This window comes from Onychostoma macrolepis, chromosome 03, assembly GCF_012432095.1.
Source record: "Onychostoma macrolepis isolate SWU-2019 chromosome 03, ASM1243209v1, whole genome shotgun sequence".
In the NCBI taxonomy this organism is placed as follows: Eukaryota; Metazoa; Chordata; class Actinopteri; order Cypriniformes; family Cyprinidae; genus Onychostoma; species Onychostoma macrolepis.
The window spans coordinates 40,367,423-40,388,931 of record NC_081157.1 but is presented as its reverse complement, the minus strand read 5'-3'; the positions used below and the strand labels follow the sequence as shown (position 1 = coordinate 40,388,931).

At 36.1% G+C, this 21,509-nt stretch overlaps 1 protein-coding gene across 2 annotated transcripts; it reads right to left on the bottom strand.

The window, feature by feature from the left end:
• On the bottom strand, positions 1 to 12,745 carry eftud2 (elongation factor Tu GTP binding domain containing 2). Of its 2 annotated transcripts, none has more exons than XM_058770011.1 (28): positions 12,593 to 12,745; positions 11,481 to 11,591; positions 11,145 to 11,313; positions 10,984 to 11,062; positions 10,830 to 10,905; positions 10,640 to 10,705; positions 9,889 to 9,924; positions 9,711 to 9,801; positions 9,476 to 9,558; positions 9,115 to 9,281; positions 8,803 to 8,927; positions 8,644 to 8,707; positions 8,457 to 8,547; positions 8,255 to 8,390; positions 8,024 to 8,151; positions 7,049 to 7,242; positions 6,086 to 6,197; positions 5,856 to 5,996; positions 5,578 to 5,679; positions 5,406 to 5,488; positions 5,169 to 5,255; positions 4,721 to 4,847; positions 4,256 to 4,343; positions 2,425 to 2,543; positions 2,105 to 2,199; positions 1,776 to 1,929; positions 554 to 661; positions 1 to 457 (listed from the first exon to the last, which is right to left on the bottom strand). In XM_058770011.1, exons 2-28 carry the CDS (start codon positions 11,577 to 11,579, stop codon positions 362 to 364), a joined length of 2,916 nt encoding a protein of 971 aa, XP_058625994.1. In that variant the 5' UTR covers positions 11,580 to 11,591; positions 12,593 to 12,745; the 3' UTR covers positions 1 to 361. The 2 variants fall into 2 exon arrangements, with proteins under 2 accessions (XP_058625994.1, XP_058625995.1); XM_058770012.1 differs by lacking the exon at positions 12,593 to 12,745 and adding an exon at positions 12,411 to 12,562.
• Positions 12,746 to 21,509: the final 8,764 nt, after the last annotated feature.

Here is a 21,509-nt window from a genome sequence, read left to right as displayed (position 1 = left end):
TCGGATCCACAGGCCAAATCCTTTTAATCACACGTACACAAATGATGTAAGATTTTAAAGAGATTTCAGACACGTTTGAAAAAGACTTGCCTGTGCTTTACATTATCTTATACTACAAAAAACACATGTCAAATATAAAAATAAACAAAGAACAAAATTATAAGGGTGCTCCTGGAGATCACAGGTTAATTTAGGAAAGTCCGTGACAACAGTAATCGGTCTGGATGTTTCTAGCACTTTACATATATAAAAAAAAAGACGTTTTTTAATTCCATCATCCAGAACTGGATTGATTTGCAATAGGGGCAAGTCTGGTGAAGCCGAAGGGGAATGATGGGATGAGTTAAGTTCATTTGTCGCATCACATTGGGTAATTGAGCACCACATCTTGTTTGGCCAGCTCCAACAACATAGGGTCATCGAAGAACTTGCTGATACTGACATCCTCGCTCAAACCCTGGAGGAAGAGAGAGATGATTATGATGATGATATATGATGCATATTCAAACTAAACAAGTTGATTGACATTTCAGAGATCTCAACCGTGTCTTACTTTGCGCCTGCGGGTTTTGATCATAAACTCTCTGGCCAGATGAGGGGCCGGCTGAGGCTCTAGAGGACGAATCACAATGCTCTTATCCAGAGGATCACCGGGAACAATCTAGAGTGAGGGGCAGAGACAATAATTACTCAGGACAGTGGTGAAAATCTAATACCATGTGACAAACATATACATACACACACACACACACACACACACAAACACACACACAGAAACAGTGTTAAAGGCAAGGGAGTCCAAGATAAGCTGCTGCTGACTCAATTTTCTGCTACTCAACATCAAACACATCAGAACAAATCCACTCACACACGGGTGACTCTTACGCAAGTCACATTTCCCCCAAAATTAAAAAGATATAAGATATTATATTTTGCATAAATTAAACAAAGCTTATTTTTAATTAAACTACTACTTGCATTTTTACATGGTAAAATTTTATACAATTCTAAAATTGTACACAATTCTTATTAGATTATCTGTTTAAAATACTGTAATATAATAATGATTTTTAAAATCACCATACATTACGGTACAATAAATACTATTGTATCTAAATACATTTCTATATTTTCTTCCTCAAATTCTCACTTTTTAAATTCACCAATTCAGACTTTTTAAAATTAGGTTCTTAAAGTACATTTTTTTATCAATAATTAAAGCAATTTTATTATTAATCATTTACAAATTTACATAATAAATTAATAATAGGCTTCGATTTCTTTAACCAATTTTTCTATTATTAATTTTCAAAGGTGATTCATTTTTTTTACAATAAAAATACTGTAGCACAATTTAAAAAAACAAAACAAAAACATCAGCACACAGTAATCAATTCATAAATCAAATCAAAATCAATTTATAAGTTATATTAATATTACTTAATTTTATAATTTTAACAAATTAATGTAAACATAATTTCCTTATATATAAATCCTCACACTACTGTATTAATTAAATGCCATTAAAATGTCATTATGTAAAAAATAATGAAAAAGTCAAGGTGGCAAAATAAAATGAAAATTAGAAATCATATTTTGCTAAAAGAAAATGAAAAATATGATTTCCCATTTTAATTTCTTTTCATTGTAGGGTGAAATGTGACCTGGTGTGTTTTTGGCAGGTTTCGTGAGATTCACTCTTATCCTCATTTAAACACACATGCACACAAGAAAGGAATAAGAAAAAAAAAAAAAATGTGTGGGCGTGTTTGTACCTGCCAGTGGTGGAACACACTGAGCGCGAAGGCCTGGCCCTGCGTGTGTGTGCGGAGATCCGTTTCAAAGCCAAACGAGTCAATAGCAGGAATGAAAGCCTTGATGGCGTAGAGAGGAGAGCCAGGGATTGGCGCATCCTGCGTCACATGACCTCTACAGGACACACAGACAAGAGATCAGTCAGAGGCTTGTTCTAAAAGGAGACTGTCTTTATTAGAGACTTGCTGACTTTTGCTGCCTTGAGCTCCAATCTGCTTAATGTGAGTGTGTGTATGTGTTAACAGACGAGGAGTCAGCAATGTCCTCATTCTGTTTGTGTGCACTGTACCTCCTGCGTGCCAGCACCGTGTACACAGCAGAAACGCAGTCAGCAGGGGCCTGAACCTCCACAAAGTAATAAGGCTCCATCAGCCTGGGCGTGGCCTACAAAAATCAACCAATCACAAACCGAAGAAAAAGAGAGAATGAGCAAGTGAGAAACCAATTACGATGATCAACTTAATCTACTGAACTGAGTTAATGGATCACGTAATTGAATGAAACAGTCCAATAAGACTAATGGAAACAATGATTAGGCAGAGAAAGGAAACAGAGGAAGATGGGGGAAGAGGAGAGGTGGCTAAATAGACCTATGGATGGATAGATTACCATCAGGAAGGCAGAGTAAACGACTCTGCGAGCTGTAGGGATGACCTGTCCTCCTCCCCTATGCAGCGGTTCCTGTGCGATCACTGCGTCCAGGATCTTAAACTTTACGTTGCGGATTGCTGAATGCAGGGAACGACAAGGAGATAGATTTGTTATTTAGTACAAACACTAACACCACACTGTAGCCATTTACAAAGAGGTCATTTGCATATGAAAAACTTAAAGGCACAGTAGCAAAAACAGTCTTTTTAATTGTGAGGGTAGAAAACAGCAATGAAAGGAAAAGAGGGGAAGAAAATGTTACGCTACAAATGTGTAAGTTTTGTTAAAATTTTGATATTAACATTCCAGACGATAATACTGTCATTCTATGGCTGATAAACAATAAAATTGCTAATACAAAATCTCTTTACTATGTCGTCTAAATATGTTAAATAAAGGTATTGAAAGCTAAAATCAATATTTTAATATGCTACAAGTGAATCTAGACATCACAACATTTTAATGTATGTTATGAAAAATGGACATTCATTTGGAAATGTGATAAAGATTACATTCAACAGTGTTATTAAATGATCGGTATTTTTAAAGATTAACTTTATGTGAGCGTTCAATGAAGGCAAAGGCAAACTAAATGTAAAAATATATAAAATATCCAATGTTGGCTTATTTTAAGGTCCAATTCTCGCTATTAATGAATCATTAACTTTTGCTTATTAATAGTTAGTAAGGTAGTTGTTAAGTATGCTAATAAGCAACTAGTTCATAGTGAAAATTGGTCCCTATACTAAAGTGTTACCTTGGCTGATATATATCAAATATCAACCGATACCAATATACGGAGCATCCCTAATTTAAAGTGTCATGTTTTAGCACTGGTCGTTCACACCTCAGATTTGAAAAAGACTCAAGAAATGGGCGTGTAAAGCTGTGGAAAAGTGGGAGTGTAGAGGGTGGGAAGAGGGGAGAAAACATCCAACAAAACACAGACCTACAACACGCTCATTATACAGACAGATGAATATTAAAATGTGAGCCAAGAAAGAAAGAAAAAACCATCAACAATGGAGATAGGGGCACACAAATGACACACGTCAGTTTTAAACAGAAAGAATAAAGGCATAGTTACTTTGCATTCATTCTTCTTTGAATTTGAAGGGTGCTGGTTCATGTTTGGAGCACGAGAGAATATGAAATATGTTCACATAAACTTAAGACACGCTTGCTCCAGTCCAGATATGAACTATGAGCCGTGCAGCGAGTGTTATTAAACTCATCGCGGCGTTCAGAGCAGAAACCGCTCTCTCATGCGATCTCCAAGTGTTGTCATATTAAATATTGTTACGGTTATGCTTACAGAGGTGAACTGACAGCACGATAGCTCTTTCATAATACAGCACAGTGATTGGATCACAAGAGTTCATTCTCATAAATTATGCTGAGAAAAGCTCAGAAAGTTGATGAGGTAAGATGCATACTCTCAAGCCACAGCAGCCAATCGCCACTGCAAATTAATGCATATACATCACTTTTTGTGACGTTGGACATAAACTTTGCTTTTTGAACCAGAAGAACAAAATTGCTCCAAAAATTTAAAAATAACCACTTTGCACTTAATAATAGACATAATGACTGAATATTATTGTTTTCAATGATGTGCAACTTGTACATATATATGTTAACATTTAAAAAAAAAAGTGACCCTTTCATGACCCTTTAAATAAGTATATTTATCCTAAGAACATTTTATTTAATTCTGTGGTGCTTTTTAGAGTGTTCAGCCTTCATAACCATTGAAAGTTCTCAAATAAAATATCATGCACTGTCTTACGTTCATCACACAAAGGACCCTCGCGTGTGCCCCACTGGAAGCCCTGTACAATGCTGTCCTTCACTGAGCCGAGAAGAGCTTTATCTACCTACAACACACACAGAGAAAGTTATTTAGCTGTCAACAAGTTAAGTATGCCAGTGCACGACCTCTCACAATCATATGCGACATGTCAATTTTTTTCACAGCTCTTACTGCCTGGCAAGCACACACCAAACAATGACACACCAACACATCCTTGCCAAAAGACTTAAACACACACACACACACATCTACATTCAAATGGCCAAAGGCACTATTTTCAAATTTATATGTCAATACAGTCAGAGGAGAGGTGAAGTCAAATATCCTGAATTTCATTCATTTGCAATTACAGCTGAATTGTATAAAAAATTATTACAATGATTTAATGAATATAAATGAACCTTGCAGAGCATTATTAATGTCTGCTGATATGCAAATTACCTCAGAGGGCAAAGTGTCGTCTACTAAAATGTTGGGTCCTGTTGTGTCAGGTCCAAAAGCCCAAATGGAACGAGCTGCTAGCAAATCCCAGTCATACTTCGTCTGGAAAAACTCTCCCAACTTTTTTCTACAGCGAGAAAAAAAGAGATATATTTATTGGTTTTAAGATGGTTAACAGATTATAGATCTTGTCAGTTGAACTGCACCACATAAACTACCACTTAAAAGTTTACTGGTCATTAAATATTTTAATGGTTTTGAGAGAAGTCTCTTATGCACACCAAGGCTGCATATATGTTATCAAAAATACAGTTAATACTATGAAAAATGTTGGTGATGATTTGGTGCACAAGAAACAGTTATGCATCTTAATATTTAATATTAAGAAAGACATCTTTGTGTTACATATAACCCATAAGTTCTCTACTGTTCTGACATGTTATTTTACCTGTTCCACGTGATCTGCACCACCTCATTCTCAATGTCTTCAGCTAGACCCTTCTCCAACGGCTCGGCAATCATGGTAATCTTATTCCTGCCAATCACACACACAGTGTTACAAATCACACATACATATGATAAACACTGATGCATGTCAAGACTTTTACAGGTTACACTTAAAAACAAATCTTCACAACTCAAGTTCTAAATGGTGGTGCTGAGACACAGGGAGTTTGTTCCTTACTTTTTATTGGGCGTTTCGGCAAAACACTTGAGGGAGGACGTCTCCACCACAGTCTCACAGAAGGTCACTACTGGATCAGCCACCTATCACGAGAGATAAAGAGGAATCACATTAAAACAAAAAGCATAGGCAAAAAGAGAGGAAAGAAATTTGTATGACAGCAAAAGTGCACCTTGATATCAATCTCAGAGTACATCTTCCGCAGGTCGTGCATTACACAGTCCAGGTACAGCTCACCTGTACCAAGAATCACATGTTCACCTGACTCTTCCACCTGAACACACACAAACCAGCACAGATTAATAAGAAACAAGTTAGTAAAAAGACTGCAACACGTGATGAAGTAACCCTGCTGATTGCCAGTGCAAGTATATGTAACATCTGGTTTGGTCCAGCGGCTAAAACATGAAAAACAAAATTGGTACCGTGGGTTGTTCTAGGGAGTGTTACCTTTGTTGTAAGTGACGGATAACTTTTGTTGACTTTTCTGAGTCCATCCAACATCTTGGGCAGTTCTGAGGGATTGACCGGCTCCACAGCAATTTTTATCACTGACGCGGTGTTAAACTTCAATGGCCTGAAGATCTGAGCCTACTCACACCAATACAAAGCACACTCAACCTCCAAAGCCTCATAAAGGAAGACTGCTTTGCTTTCGAATAGATATCTCTCTTTCCTACCTCTTCATTTCCACGGGGCTCTGTGATTGTGGCTGTTTTAACAATAGGCTGGTCGCACCCTTCGATCAACACCCAGTTACCAGCAGGGACACGATTCACTTCAATCTGATACCTTACATAAACACATAAAACATAACATTTATAAAGACTACAGTGGAAAAAAAACTGATGTATGATTTACTTTGAAACAATTTGTAAAGTTTTACAAAACATTACAAAGAAACAACAAATAATACACTGAACTAAGCTTGAAATGTTTAAATAGAAAGACTAAGATAGTATTTTCTTTTAAAATGTACTCCAATAATATCTATTTTACTTTTTTCTTTGGGTCTCAAGATAACAGACATAAAATGATTTACAATAATACAAAACAAGCATTAAAATAATAATAGTCTTGAAATACCCTAATTTATAAAGTGCAACTTCTACCAAATTAATAAAATCAAATAACTGCATGGGCATTTTTATAATAAATATACTTTTTTGCTAGTTATGTCAATCTCAATTTTTTATGGGGTATACACTGAATACTAGAAAAAAATTGTAGTGCTCCAAACAGAAAAAAAGTCCTGGCACTGCAGATCCTTGTACTACAGGTGTGTAGAGCCAATGGTATACTTGAGAATGAGCAAAAAGGGTGGCTAACCGCACACTGATCCACTCAAGACTGGAAAAGTCTACGAAAAAATTTTTTTATTTTATAAACTGCATCGTGCAAAAAGTGCAAAGTGCATGTGAGTTAAAAACAGCTAGACACCAGCAAGCAAACGTTTCAGCACATAGCACAAATAAAAAAATGTTTTTGTAGACATATATATATATAAAAATCCTTATCCTTAAATCCTCAAAAACTAGCAAAGACAAGGGCCTTCAAGTATTGTTGTGGAAAACGAGGGATCATGGACTAATAATGCTAGCAAAAAAAAATGACCAATCAGAAAGACAGAGCGTGACGGTCACCTTGCGACAGAAATCCACAGGCGTCCGATAGTGCAGATCTGCGAGTCCTCCTCATCCTCCAGGCTGTAGTTCTCTCCCAGAACCTTCACCGGCTGACCCGCCTGCAGGGTTCCGCTCAGGACTCGACCAAACGCATGGAACTGCACGCCGTCATCTGTGCTGTACATCTTGGTGGTGTGGCACATCAGTGGACCCTAAGAAAGAATAAAAGAGTTTGACTTACTTCTCTGGGCCTGTGTCATTGAGCTATTCACATTTTTAGGCTTGTTAGAGGTGGACACATTTTTATTTGGCAAGACAATGTCCAATTCTAAAATGCCCACCAAAAAAAGTCATGTGAAGGAATAATGCATTCAGAGAAGAAAAGAAAACATTTTGCTCTGGTCATTCTGAAATGCCAGAGCCAGAGCCTGTCATCAAAATGTTCGGCTACTCCCTGAATTGTCTGACACACTGTCGCTCCCAGACATAAAGCATCTACCACAGCATTTTGCCTGTATGCTCTAAACCGCAAGTTATCTATTATTATTTATGTAATAAAAGAACTACAGTGGCAATGGCAACATCTGCCATTTCCATTTATATTTTGTGCCGGTTCATATTCATGTATACACTACCATTCAAATTTTTGGGGTCAGTAAGATTTTTTGATCACACTTTATTTTAAGTTCCAATTCTCGCTATTAACAAACCATTAACTATGACTTTTGCCTGAATAATCTCCTAATTTGCTGCTTATTAATAGTTAGTAAGGTAGTTGTTCAGTTTAGGTATTAGGGATGTAGAATATGTTCATGCAGAATATGTGATTTATAAGCACTAATAAACAGCCAATATGTTAATAATAGGCATGCTAATAAGCAACTAGTTAATAGTGAGAATTGGTTCCTATAGCAATTGTTACCGATTTTCTTTCTAAAAAAATAAATAAAAAGAATACTTTAAAACATTTTACAAGCTGAATGTCACACTTACATCAGGGTCACACTCAGACATTGTCTCTCCGAGGTCTGAGTCCAGTCCACCTGTGTAGCTGTGCTCTATCTTGGCTCTGGCACCCCCCTGAGGAGATGGTATGTGATGCACACACATGTCCACAAAGCCTGTTGAATTAGCACATATCATTAGATTGAACGAACCTGACATGTGTGCAAGAATTTTGATTTATTGCAACAACACAAGAGCACAAAAATAAAAGACACTCGCCTGTAAACTCTCCAAAAAAGCGGTTACAGACAAGGCGCAGCAGAGGTTTGATGTTGAGCTTTAATTCCTCTTTAGTCAGATGAATGCCGAGCTCATCCAACACACGAGGCAGAGACGTATCCACATCCCCCACCACCTACAGACACACCACAGTTATACAGCCTGCACGTTTGACTGCCTATGTCTGCAGTGTATTTCTCACCTGTGAAAGAATCTTGTACAACGGCTCTAGGACAAACTCAACAAAGCTGCGCTGAGAGTTGCTGTTGGGGGCTTTCTTTGTGAATTTCCTCCTGATATGCACAAAATGTGACAGTTACAGTTGAGAACCAAAAAACACTGTCATTCAGCAAATTGTCTGTGAAATAAAATTAGCTTGAGATTCTCACGTTTTAGGGTTGAAGTAAATGTCTCCCCACAGTCTTTTAGCAAACTCCATGTAGTGGATGTCTCCTGGAAAACAATTGAGAGTAAAAAAAAAAAAAGGTTAATGTTTCCAAACAGAAGGATTGAGGATACAATTTGTTTTTTTTATTTGTGTGTCTCACCGTAGGTGTCTGAATAGATTTTAGCAAAGGAGCCAAGAGTGAAGCAGATGCTGTATTGTGAGGAAGCAAAACACACGTTCCCCAACAGGGGAGACACAATCAGCGACTCATCGGTGGAGTATGTGCTGCCAGAGAGAAAAAAAAGAGAGATTATTCTATAGAATTTCAGATAAAGAAGTGTGCTAAAAACAATTAAATTCATAAAGAAAATGAATATCAATAAGCAAGTGAAAGACAAACAGTAGATCTAAGATTTGTGTCAGCATCATGTTGAATCTACCAAAACCTCTTCCTTTAAACACAGTGGGGTACCTCAGCAAGCCGTTGACCTCATCCACGATGTGGCGCAGTTTGTAGTAGGCATCAGTAGGGGGCAGCTTGAGCTCCACGATCAGACGATCCACTTTATTAATACAGATAGTAATGGCCAGCTTCTCCTGCACTGCATGCTTGATCAGTCGCTCAGTGTTTAGCATAACCTAAACACATTCAAATGTTTATACTTACATAACATAGCTAATTTCATTTGACAAATATAATATAAGATTACGAAAAACAATAATTTTAAGACAGTGATTTACATAAACAGTGTATTACGATGACAACAACATAATAAGCAGTCCTGGAGCCAAAAGCCTGACATTAGCAGCAGACTGTGTATGTGTGAACTCACCCCCTCAGCAGCATCGATAAAAAGCACAATGCCGTCAGACAGTCTGACTGCTGATGTCACCTCATCAGAGAAATTCACATGACCTGAGGACAAGTTCAAGAGATAAATCTCCTGCTTTTGCACAACATACTGTGTGCGCTTATATTTTTCTAAGTGATATTTTAAACATATGTCAGCTACTTTTTAATGTGTGAGAAGATGAGCACAGGGAAGAGGGAAAGAGGGCAGGAAGTACCTGGCGTGTCCATGATGTTAAAAAGGTAAGATTTGCCCCGGGAGTCAGGCAGAACCATGGTTACAGGTGCACTCTTGATGCCAACTCCCCTCTGTGAGAAAACACAAAAACTTACATGAGATAAATGCACTGAATGCACATGCTTGCTTGTGATCAGACGATGTAGTTGATTTCTTACCTCTTGCTCTGTGAAGAGGATATCGGTGTATCGTAACTGTAAAAATGTAAAAGATCGTTATTGTAACATATCCAGTGTTAGCGTAGAGCGAAATAATCGGTGAATATCATCTTGTCTGCTCAACTAAACACCTCAGTCTGCATGTGAAAAGCTGTAGCGGTGGGGGTTTTTTTTTATATACACACAAGAATAGGAAAAAAAAAATACATATATGTGACCCTAGACCACAAAACCAGTCCTAAGTGTCAATTTTTTAAAATTGAGATGTCTACATCATCTGAAAGCTGGATAAATAATCTTTCCATTGACATATGGTTTGTTATGATAGGAAAATCTGGAATCTGAGGGTGCAAAAAAATCAAAATACTGAGAAAATCGCCTTTAAAGTTGTCCAAATGAAGTTCTTAGCAATGCACATTACTCATCAAAAATTAAGTTTTTATATATTTACAGTAGGAAATGTACAAAATATCTTCATGTAACATGATCTTTACTTAATATCCTAATGATTTTTGGCATAAAAGAAAAATTGATAATTTTGACCCATGCAATGTATTTTTGGCTATTGCTACAAATATACCCCAGCGACTTAAGACTGGTTTTGTGGTCCAGGGTCACATATATACATACGCACTCACACACGTGCAGTATATTTATTTATGCACACACCTGAAATCAAGTGTATATTTTAGTCATATTCATATGCTTAATATAAACAAAAACACTTTATATTTAATAACTGTATACTTACGTCACTGTCATCTCTCTTGCGGATTTCAGGATGTGTCTGTTCAATGAGGCAGTCCACAAAGCAAGTCTGTGGGGACAAACAAATGCATTTTAATTTGTCCTCAAGATTAACATAATCAAACTCGGCACATATAAAAACCACCACATGATGCACCTTTATTTATTAGACAAAACTGAACAGTGTCCTTTACCTTGCCGTGGTGTAAGTGTCCACACAAGGTGACATTTCTGATCAGTTCTGAGCTGTCCATCAAATCAGCAAGGAACCTGCGGACAGGCATGCATGTAACAATATGCAATTCTAACAAACAGGAAGAGAGAGAAACAACACAACAGTGAACTCACTCCATGTCATAGACGGTGGCGGGAAGCTCTTGCTCCATCAAAGTAAACCGCTTCATCTTCACAGGTTTTATGATGGGCTCTGAGGAGGAAATAAAATGAGATACACTTGATTTTGTGCACGTGTAGTACATATACTAGTATTCCACCAGCATGTCTGTTACCTGTCAATGGTTGTGTATCTTCTTCTTGTACGATAGTCTCCACCTCAGGACCATAAACTTCCTCAGCTGTGGGATAATACTTTTTATCCTCATGCAGGACCACCTCCATACTACCAACATCCTCCTCATCAACCTCAGCCTGGTCTTCATCATCATCATCCTCGTCCGCCTGCAATAAGATAAACTGCACTCACATCCAACACATACTGTATATGCTGCAACTTGCACAAAAACAAAAAAACAACCTTTTTTGGCAGTTTCTAGATTTGTGCAATTTACAGGTTTCTGCTGTAATATACACAAATGAACACAGGTCATAAAACATCTCAGACGCACCTCATCAGCCTCTCGGTCGTCTGCATCTACTTCATCTTCATCAGAGTCCAGCTCTGGTCCAATATAGTTTCCAAACTCATCATAAAGATCCGTCTCCATCCTGAACGAGCTCTGATGGGACAAAACAGGTTGAAATGACATTTTCCTACCAGCCCTACTACAGAGAAGTATTTAGCATGCTTGGGATTTATGCAGCTTTCACGTGCTATCAGAATTATCGTAAATACTAGTTTCCTAATCGGAAATTGGACATGAACAGCCTCTCAAGTCGTATTCACTACTGGGGAACTCGGAAATAATTTTGATACCCGAGTTTCTGAGTTGGGCGGGTCATAAAATTTAAACATGGTGGAGGGAACAACCATTGCTATTCTCACAACAACTACATCCCTTTGTCTTGTCGCTAAAGTAGTGTATTTATAGGCTAGATATGAACGATCATGCGAAGCACATTGTATGTTTTATAAGCAGTGAAATAAACATATATTTGACCGAAACTCCAGAATTGTCAGCGAACTGCATGTATAGCGAACATGCAGTGGGATCAAACAATGGGATGCTACATTTTATTTATTTTCCCGACATTAAAGCACTTACGACAAGCTCGTAATCACGACTTCTTAAGTGGGAAATAGGACATTTCCGACAGCACGTGAAGGCAGCATTAGTTGCAGCTCAAGAAGAATGTGCAAAGCTGTGACTACTTTGAAAAAAGTTTAAGTATAAGATGGTTTTACTTTCACTCTCTTGATTCTACTTATGTTGTTTCATATGATGAACATGTTACTTACTCCTTTACAATAATTGCGCTCAATGCTATCTAACGTACAGCAGCTCCACGAGTTTATCTTTAAGAGCCTAGTAAACAATGAGAATATTACAGACGCAGAATGTGCATATGCAACACGATGAAACAAATTACTAACTTACCGACAATCACAAAACATATAAAAGCTAAGGATTTAGTAACGCCTCAAATAAAGCTGTTAGCACATCTATACGCGCAACAAACGTCCGACGGAATATGAATGAATGACCGGCTCATTTAAATAATCTTTCATTTCTGTCTATCGCATGTAAATGCACTATGTAACGTTATAATAGTTGTATACCTGTGTGCGACTCTTTATGCCTGGGGTGACTTTATTATTGTTTCAAAGTTACTCCTCGCACTGTTTCCAAACCATGCACCGCGAGGTCCTCATTCAGAGCAACGTCTGTCGTACGTTGGTGACGTCATCGCCAGTGGCCCTGTTCATTGCCCGTCCGAAAAACAAATCTAGGGTACAAAAATTAACTGCTTTAAATGTATACATTTATTTTAGGATTATGTTCGCTACATGTTGGCGTAAAATACTACAGAAATGAATGAGAACATTCAGTGTTCATTACATTCACCGTAATTCACATAATGTGCACATGCACATAAGTGCAAAAAAAATGTACTTCTTCGATTCAAAAATGACCATCATCATTATTAAGGAATATGATTAATGCATATTTAATAATTGTATTATAATTTTGGTTAAACTCCATTTACATGTTTGCAATACAGAAACCCCAACTTCATAGTAGGCCATTAGAGACTCTTTGAATAAGACTTGAAATATTTATATTATATCATAATATAAATAATACATTTTTAACGTAAAAATGGTGCGTACCTATTTCCACAATTAATAATGTATACCCTCTCAAGACTATCCAACAGGTCAAATAATAAAATGTACTGACAGAAGATGGCACCATAACACTTGTGTGTGCTTGTATGTACAGAATTTCTTTGGGTTTCACTCATTGGGCATCTCTAATATTTTCAGTGCCACATAGTTTACAGTGTCCTAGTATGACTCAGGCTCCATTTGTTGATACAGGGATCTCATATGGCACTTGCATATTGGCAGGACTACAGAGGTCAACATCCAATGTTACTTTCCAACTGCAGAAAAACAAACTAGGCAAACGTACACGTTAATATCCAGTTGAATACAACTGACATGTACAATAGTGCTGTATTCACGCTGCTAACATACTGTATTCAGAGTTCTGACAAAATTCTGAGGAAATTCATGGGTACAATTTGCACAGAGACAAACATTTACATAAAACTTACATAATGCAATTTCCTGTGCTTTTAGAATGGTTGTCTCAAAAGCCCTTTGAAGATGACTTTGTTTATAGTAAGAAGGGGATTTTATTTATCAGTCCAAACTTAATATCAACAGTCTCTAAAGACACTTTGTCCTTAAAAGAAAATTGAATGAGACCTTTTATGTGTGTAAGAGAAAGCCAAGGAGAACATACTGGAAGAAAGGAAAACAAAAGGGAAGTCAAACATGATGCTGTGAGGCGAACAATTGCTGAGAAGAACATTATGTCGATACAGTTTAATTGAATTAATTGAATGAAGATGGAGATGAATGATAGGAAGATATTAAGAAATCAGAGAAAAATAAATATTTGTAATTTAAATGTACAATGTTACAGTAATAAACAGTGAATTGGTAATCATTACCCGACATAAAATGTAACATTAGAATTCAATTGGATGCAATATTTGGAATTTTACTGTAAAATAACATATTTTTGGACAGTAAAATGCATGAATTATTACACAAATGAAAATTTACACTACTGTTTAAATGTTTGGGGTCAGGAAAGAAATTTTATTTTTCTGAAAGAAAGTGATACTTTTATTCAGCAAGGATGCATTAAATTGATCAATATATATATTAAAGGAGACCTGTTATGCCCTTTTTACAATATGTAATATAAATCCCAGAATGTGTCTGTTAAGTTTCAGCTCAAAATACCCCACAGATCATTTATTATATCATTTTGAAAATGCCTATTTTGAGTGGACGCAGAAACATGTTGTTTTCATGCATGCCTCTTTAAATGCAAATGAGCTGCTGCTCCCCGCCCCTTTTCCAGAATGGGACTGTGCCTTTACAGGTACCTCATATACTCTGCTAACACGTTTGGTTTTGATTATCATGTCTGTTGCGCTGAAATCATGCGTTTTAAACCATATCAGTTTAAACTTATGATATAGGGTTTTCTGAGCGCACACATCTGAAGCACACGCACAGAAAGCAGCTGTCACATGGCATGTGAGCACTAAACTAAGCTATCTTTCATGTCTTAATGTGCTTAAACTGTCAAATACACACAAGTTTATGTTAAAAACGCACAAGTTATAAAAACAGTCGGTTAAGTCTGTGAAGGGAAAAATTCAGTTAGCATGCTTTGCTTGAACTTTTGCCGTGGTGTTAGAACTGGTACACTGTTGTCGCTTGCAAAAACACAATGGCAGCACTGTGGGTGTAAACGTGCAGATTAAGGGGCTGTAATATTATAATAAGATCCTATGTCACAGGAGGAGTGAAATCTGAGCTCATTTTTTCACAAGCTTGCAGAGAAAGGCTTACCAAAACAAAGTTACTGGGTTGTCCTTTTTCATGTTTTCTGTGTTGGTAGATGCACCAGGGACCCGGTTATAGCACTTTCGTGATATGTCACCTTTAAAGTCATCTATAATGTTATAATAAATGCTGTTCTTTTGAACTCGCTATTAATCAATGAATCTTATAAATTCATTGATTAATAGAAAGTAAAAAAAAATACTTAACAGTTTTCACAAAAGTATTAAGCAGCACAACTATTTTCAACATTGATTATGTTACTTAAGCATCAAATCATCATATTAGAATGATTTCTGAAGGATCATGTGACACTGAAGACTGGAGTAATGATGCTGAAAATTCACAGAAATAAATTACATTTTAAAATATATTCAAATAGAAAACAGTTATGGTAAACTGTAATAATATTTAACAGCATTACTGATTTACTGTATTTTTGATCAAATAAATGCAGCCTTGGTGAGAATAAGTGACTTCTTTCAAAAACATTTAAAAAACTTAGTGTATATTGTAAAATCTTGTTAAAATTGCAATTGACAGTAAACTTGTGGCGCATTAAATGTGATAAGACAAAGTAGCTGTCTAGTGCTTTACATTACACTTGTTGCGTTGTATGTTTATTAGCAATTGTTCATGGAAATGCCAATTTTAGTTCCACTTTAACACCTGTACTATTATGGAGGTTATCAGTCAATTGTATTACACAGAGCAGCTTTTTGTAATTGAAATGTTGATATATTAACGCATAACAATTAAAGAAATACACATTTCTGTACTGTAAAATATGCAGGCACTAAAATGCCACCCCAGAGAATTTCTGGCATAGTTGCCAGTTTGCATTTAACAGGATTTATTTTACAGTGAAGGATGAGAGAGGCAGAGAGAGAGAGAGAGAGGAGAGAGAGATGAGCCTACACAGAAATTTGTTCTGATCGTGTTTCATGAATGAGACCCAAAGTGTTTCTAATGATAGCAGTTGGCCTCAGTGAAGCATAAAGCACCTTACTGTCCATGTTTTCTGAGAAAATCAAACTGAACATCATCTCGTCCATGCAGTTGCATCACTTACGAAATGCAGGAGAAACAAAGAAATTCACAGAACCCACTTCTGTATGAGTGCATGTCTTTACAAATCAGCAACATGTTGCATCTGCCTTTATCATGTAGTCATCAACATTATGTGACACTACATGGCAAATATGCATAAGTGGTTTATACTTTATTTTCAGACTGTATTAACAATCACACATCAACTGCGTATCTTAATAAAGCTATTGTTATGTGATGACATCATTCATGCAATATAATGTGTGTCTACGTGATTGCATGTGAACCCTCATATCATCACAAATAGATCTCTGGATGGAATAAATCATTCTAAGTGCACGGGTGGAATAACAGATGGCATTTTCCACCATCCCGATCTGTTCGTGCAGAGGTTTTGGAACGGGTCGGTGCTGAAACGTGTGTAAGAAAGGAAGCGCCCATGCTTATTTGCAGAAGGGCTTATGTGTACCATCTAAAATCTATCTGAGGAAATGCCGAGGAGACCTCAAGACCTCTTAGGTGCAAGAGATCCATTTTCCAGGGGCTAGATGCCAAATGTCACAAACACAAACAGGACGGTGCCAAATGCACAGACCTTGTATCATGAGCGTAAATAGTCTGGCATAAAGAAGAAATTTATTGCGGCGTAGAAATGCTGTAGCGGACATAACGGACAAACAGGGTTACTGTAGCTCAGCTGGTAGTGGATGGCGCTGCTACACCAAGTTCAATTCAATTCCTGGGTTCAATTCCTATGAAACATGCAAAATTTCTTGAATGCATTAATAAACACCTTGATTCAAGTATTTGCCATAAAAATAGCTGATGCTCTCTCCTTCTTAGCAGAATTCTTTTATTCAGTTTTATAATTCTCTTTTGTGAGTTTTGTGTTTGCATGTATGCATGGTGTGTGAGTGTATTCTCTGAGGTGTTGCTCTACTAACTCTCTCATTACTCATTTGATCTGCACACCTGGGCAGCAGCGAAAATAAATGACACAATTTCCCCCGTGTGCAATCCCACTCTTCTGTTCCGTATCAAACACTAATGTCTGTTCCATTACAGCTGCATGTTCGTTTTCTGTTGCTTCTGTCTGTCTTTGGAACAACCTCATCTCTAACAATTTAGGTCTATATCTCAGATCGCTCCGTCTACTGTATCAGGATTGATTACTTATGTCTGTGCTGTATCTACTCCATTACTGGAAACACACACACACACACACACCTGTTAATCAGCAGTTGGTCCTTGTGCTGTAGTTGATGAGACTCTTGATTGTCGGTAGAGAGTGAGGAGAAAATAGCAGAAGAGCTCGTCAACCCCATTTACATAATGAAAACACAACAAGAGGCTCAATTAATGCTTGTTATTTAATTCTTTTGTGAAACTGAGGCATTATGTAAAGCCATTTTGTGTATTTTGCAATTTCATGTAGCTATTTTCTTTACTACCTCTAAACAGAAACACAATATACGGAGCTGGGTAGTAATTGATTACATATGATCTTCTAGATTATGTAATCAGATTAAAAAATTAAGTATTAGATTAAATTACATTTTAAAATCCCCGAATCGGATTTTTTTTATTTATTACTTGATTACATATTTACACAATAGCAAATAAATTATTCATGTTTTATTGATTCTCCCTAATTCCTATTTTTCATCTTTTAAATTTTCCTTTTTAAAATAGCCTGCCGCTTATATACACTCAGAAAGTCTTATGGACGTTCACACAGAGATCAGTCATTAGTTAGGTGGCAACACAGCATTTGACCACTGGATTTAAAAAATCATTTCAGATTTAAGAAGCGTTTCAACATTGCATCAACTACTGATGAACGCATTCATTTTCATGATTTAATTCATTTTTAGCTTTTCATTAAACTCACGACCCCTCTGCAGTTTGGGAAACCTTGATGTAATTTAATGTTTAATTGCACTTCATGTTGTTAATAACAACAAATGGAATATATTTTCTTGCTGTTTGTATTCTTGTATCAACATGGTAAAAGAATATCCAATTTAAATCAATGTGATAAACGAGTTAGGTCAAAAGTAATCTAAAAGTAATCTGATTATATTACCTAAAATGTGTAATGTAATGGATTATGCTACTTACTACAATTTTTTGTAATGTAATTTGGAATCAGCCATTCACAATACTAAACTTTCTTTCTTTCCTTCCTTCCTTCCTTCAAAGACATTTTATTCAGCAAGGATGCATTAATATGAGGAAACTGTCTGACAAAACGACTGATTTATGTAAATAAGTTTATAATGTCACAAATGGTTTCTACAATGCTATTATTATTGACCTTTCTATTAATCAAAGTGTCCTGAAAAAGAAAAGTATCATGGTTTGCACAAAAATATTAAGCAGCACAACATTGATAATATATTATTATTATAATAAGAAATGTTTCTTAAGACCAAATATGAGCATATTAGAATGATTTCTGAAAGATCATGTGACACGGAAAACTGTAACGATGCTGAAAATTCTGCCATCACAGGAATATTTTTTATTTTTATATATATTTAATTAGAAAACAGTTATTTTAAATTGTGCTAATATTTCACAATATTATGTTTAGTTTTTTTTACTGTATTTTCGATAAACAAAATGCAGCCTTGGTTAGCATACGAGACCTCTTTCAAGAACAATACAAAATCTCACAACCCCAAACTTATAAACAGTAGTGTATACTGTACGTGTTTTAAAACAGTAGCACTGAAACAATGACCTTCATTTTTATTAGAGAGAAAGAGAGAGAGACAGATACAGATACAGACTTTGTTGTACTTAATGTTTTGCGTTTATGTTGCACATTTTCAGTTGTTATTCCTGCAGGTGTAATTTTTTACTTCTGATTAAGCAGGATGAATGCAGGTCTGTCAGAAAGATGGAGAGAAAGATGAATGGCAAACAAGGTGTGAAACTAGTTTACAGGAAGGAGGAGAAACAGCACAGCATATTTGAGGTCACACACTCACACACTTCTCTACTCTAAGTAGATCACGCTCACTCCACTCTCTCCACTCTCTCTCTGTGTGTGTGTGTGTGATATTTATCAAATTCACATTGTATAAATGGGTCTGTGTGCTCTTTAAATTTGGTATCATTCCCTGTGTGATCCATACCTACTGTATGCATTTATCTTTAAAAAGAAGCGTGTGAGAACTTCTCAAACAGGGCTACAGTGAGCAAACAAAAATTAGTGTGAGTGGCAACACATAAGAGAGTCTGTGGCCTAAATTCCAAACATGATAAATATTGTCCCATGTGCATCTGTATGGCATCAACATGTGTGTTGTGTTTGTTTGTAACTACACAGTAAAATCACACAAACTCCTGTGAAAAGGCAAACAACTCTACTAAGCTTGGTTACTCTTGCTAGTTCAGGCAAGCTTTACATTCCCATAGAAATGAACTCTAAATGTCTAGAAGTGGACAAAAATTGAATAGATATTCTTATGTGGGCTGGAATGAAGCATGACATTGGCAAAGCATTTTTATCTGCCATTATTCTTTAAAGAAATTGGTAGATTACACAGTAATATGATTAAAAGCGGAGGTGGCTGTGAATCAAAATTGAAGCAAATGGTTATTTAAAGCCTCATTTAATAGCAGTAACATTCATGTAAGTGACCTGAATTAATATGTAAATTAATTAACATAATTTAGGGCTTGATTAACAATTTACCTTTGAGAAAATGTAGGTATGATGTTACATTTTAATTTGGTAATGAAACCACACACATAGTTTAATACAAAGCATGAACATTTCATGATTTATTTAAAAATCCTGAAATGGGAAAAAATACCATGCAACAATGTTTATGCACATGGATCATTGTTTTTAAACTATACTCCATATATTTTCAGAAAAATGCAGTCGTCTATGGTGCAAAAGCTAAAAGATACATCTTTGTACCTTATTTTCCTTTAAATGGTACATATTACTACCTTAAAGGTACTTATTATACTTCAAAAGTACTAATATAGTATTAGTACCTTTTGAAAGGTTACCGCCTCGTTTACCTGTTTTTTTTTCTAAAAGTGTAGACTTATATTATAAAAGAATAAAAGCTGGACTAATAAAGCAGACGGCAACAGTTGTTAAGGTATGATTGGTCAACAACGTTTTTTGAGGGAGGACAAAAGTACCATTTCACTGAACCTACAACTATGTACACACTCACTTTAGCTCATATCTCTTTCAATCAGCCTATTTTCCACTCATCTTATTTTCATGCTCCATATGGCATAAAGTTAGAAAAAGGGGCACACACACACACATATACACACTCACATCGATTAATAAACTGTTAGTGTTTAGTTGCATATAGCTTAAGGAGGACAACATATAAAAGTGAAACGTCTTTCACATCTGCAGAGGGGCAAGATTATCTTCACAGATTATCTTCAACATTCACACTGTTATTTCATTGATAAAAAGGGACACATTGACATGATTGAGTTTATGTGTGTCTCTACAGTAATAATTAAACTCGAGTCCATATGGACCCTTGAATTTCCACAACAGACATCTGTTCCTCTGCCTCAGGGCCAACATGCAGACATATTTCCTAATAAATATTACAACAAAATTACATGCACACAAGCACTTGACACCCTGGAACGACAGTAGTCTTCATAGATTTGTGCAGAATAAATGAGCAATTATGCAATGGCTGAATTAGGCTGAATAGGTATGCTTTAATGCATAGCGTTCACACATTGACCATTTTGGCTTGTGCACTGGTGTGAAGATAAATGAGCATTCATAATTTATAAAGAGCTGAGATGCCTTATTAACTGCACCATTCTGCATGCAAAAAGTGTTTCTCCATTGATGGCCATTTAAAATTGTGTGCATTTTGATTACTTAAATTTTGGTTTGTTCCTCAGACGAAGTTATGATTTTGGGTTTGGAATATAGTGCACAAGTTGTGTGAACAACTTTTATAATCCAATGAAAAAGACAGTTTCAACTTAGAGATTGTTAGTAAATTTCACAAAAAAAAAAAAAAACATAAATAAATGGAAAGTAAACCTTTAATTAAAAATATTTGAAGCAGAAAATGTGAAATAATATTTTACTGTAAAACATACTCCAGTGTTTGTTTTACAACCTTTTTCTGTGTACCTTTATGATGCTGTTTAGAGTGTGATATCTCTAGCCCTCATTCTTTTTCAATGTATTGAAAAAGAACAGCCTGGACTTTCCTCAAAAATTCATCTTTTCTGTTCAACAGGAGAAAGATGTGTAAATAATGCCACTTTTTCTCAATAACCACAGAGGCTCTATAAGGCAAAATTGTAGAAATCTGGGAGCCAATAACTGATCAAGGACAACAACAACAACAACAACAACAAAAAAGAAGAGAATGAATTATAAACTGTAAGAGGGAAATAATTTATGATGCAAATGTAATGCAAATAATACACATGGGGGGTTTACAGTCCAAACCCATTAGTTATAATTATCAGTATTCAATTAACTGTACAGGAATAATTAAGAGGCAGACACGCTAATAATGGTACTCAATTA

Coding starts and splice junctions, on each gene's coding strand:
- eftud2 (XM_058770011.1), bottom strand. CDS start 11,579: ATGGAGACGGATCTTTATGATGAGTTTGGAAACTATATTGGACCAGAG. Junction 5,680..5,855: donor ATCCGTCACTTACAACAAAG/GTAACACTCCCT, acceptor GTGTGTGTTCAG/GTGGAAGAGTCAGGTGAACA. Junction 2,544..4,255: donor GGGTCCTTTGTGTGATGAAC/GTAAGACAGTGC, acceptor CCCTGCATTCAG/CAATCCGCAACGTAAAGTTT.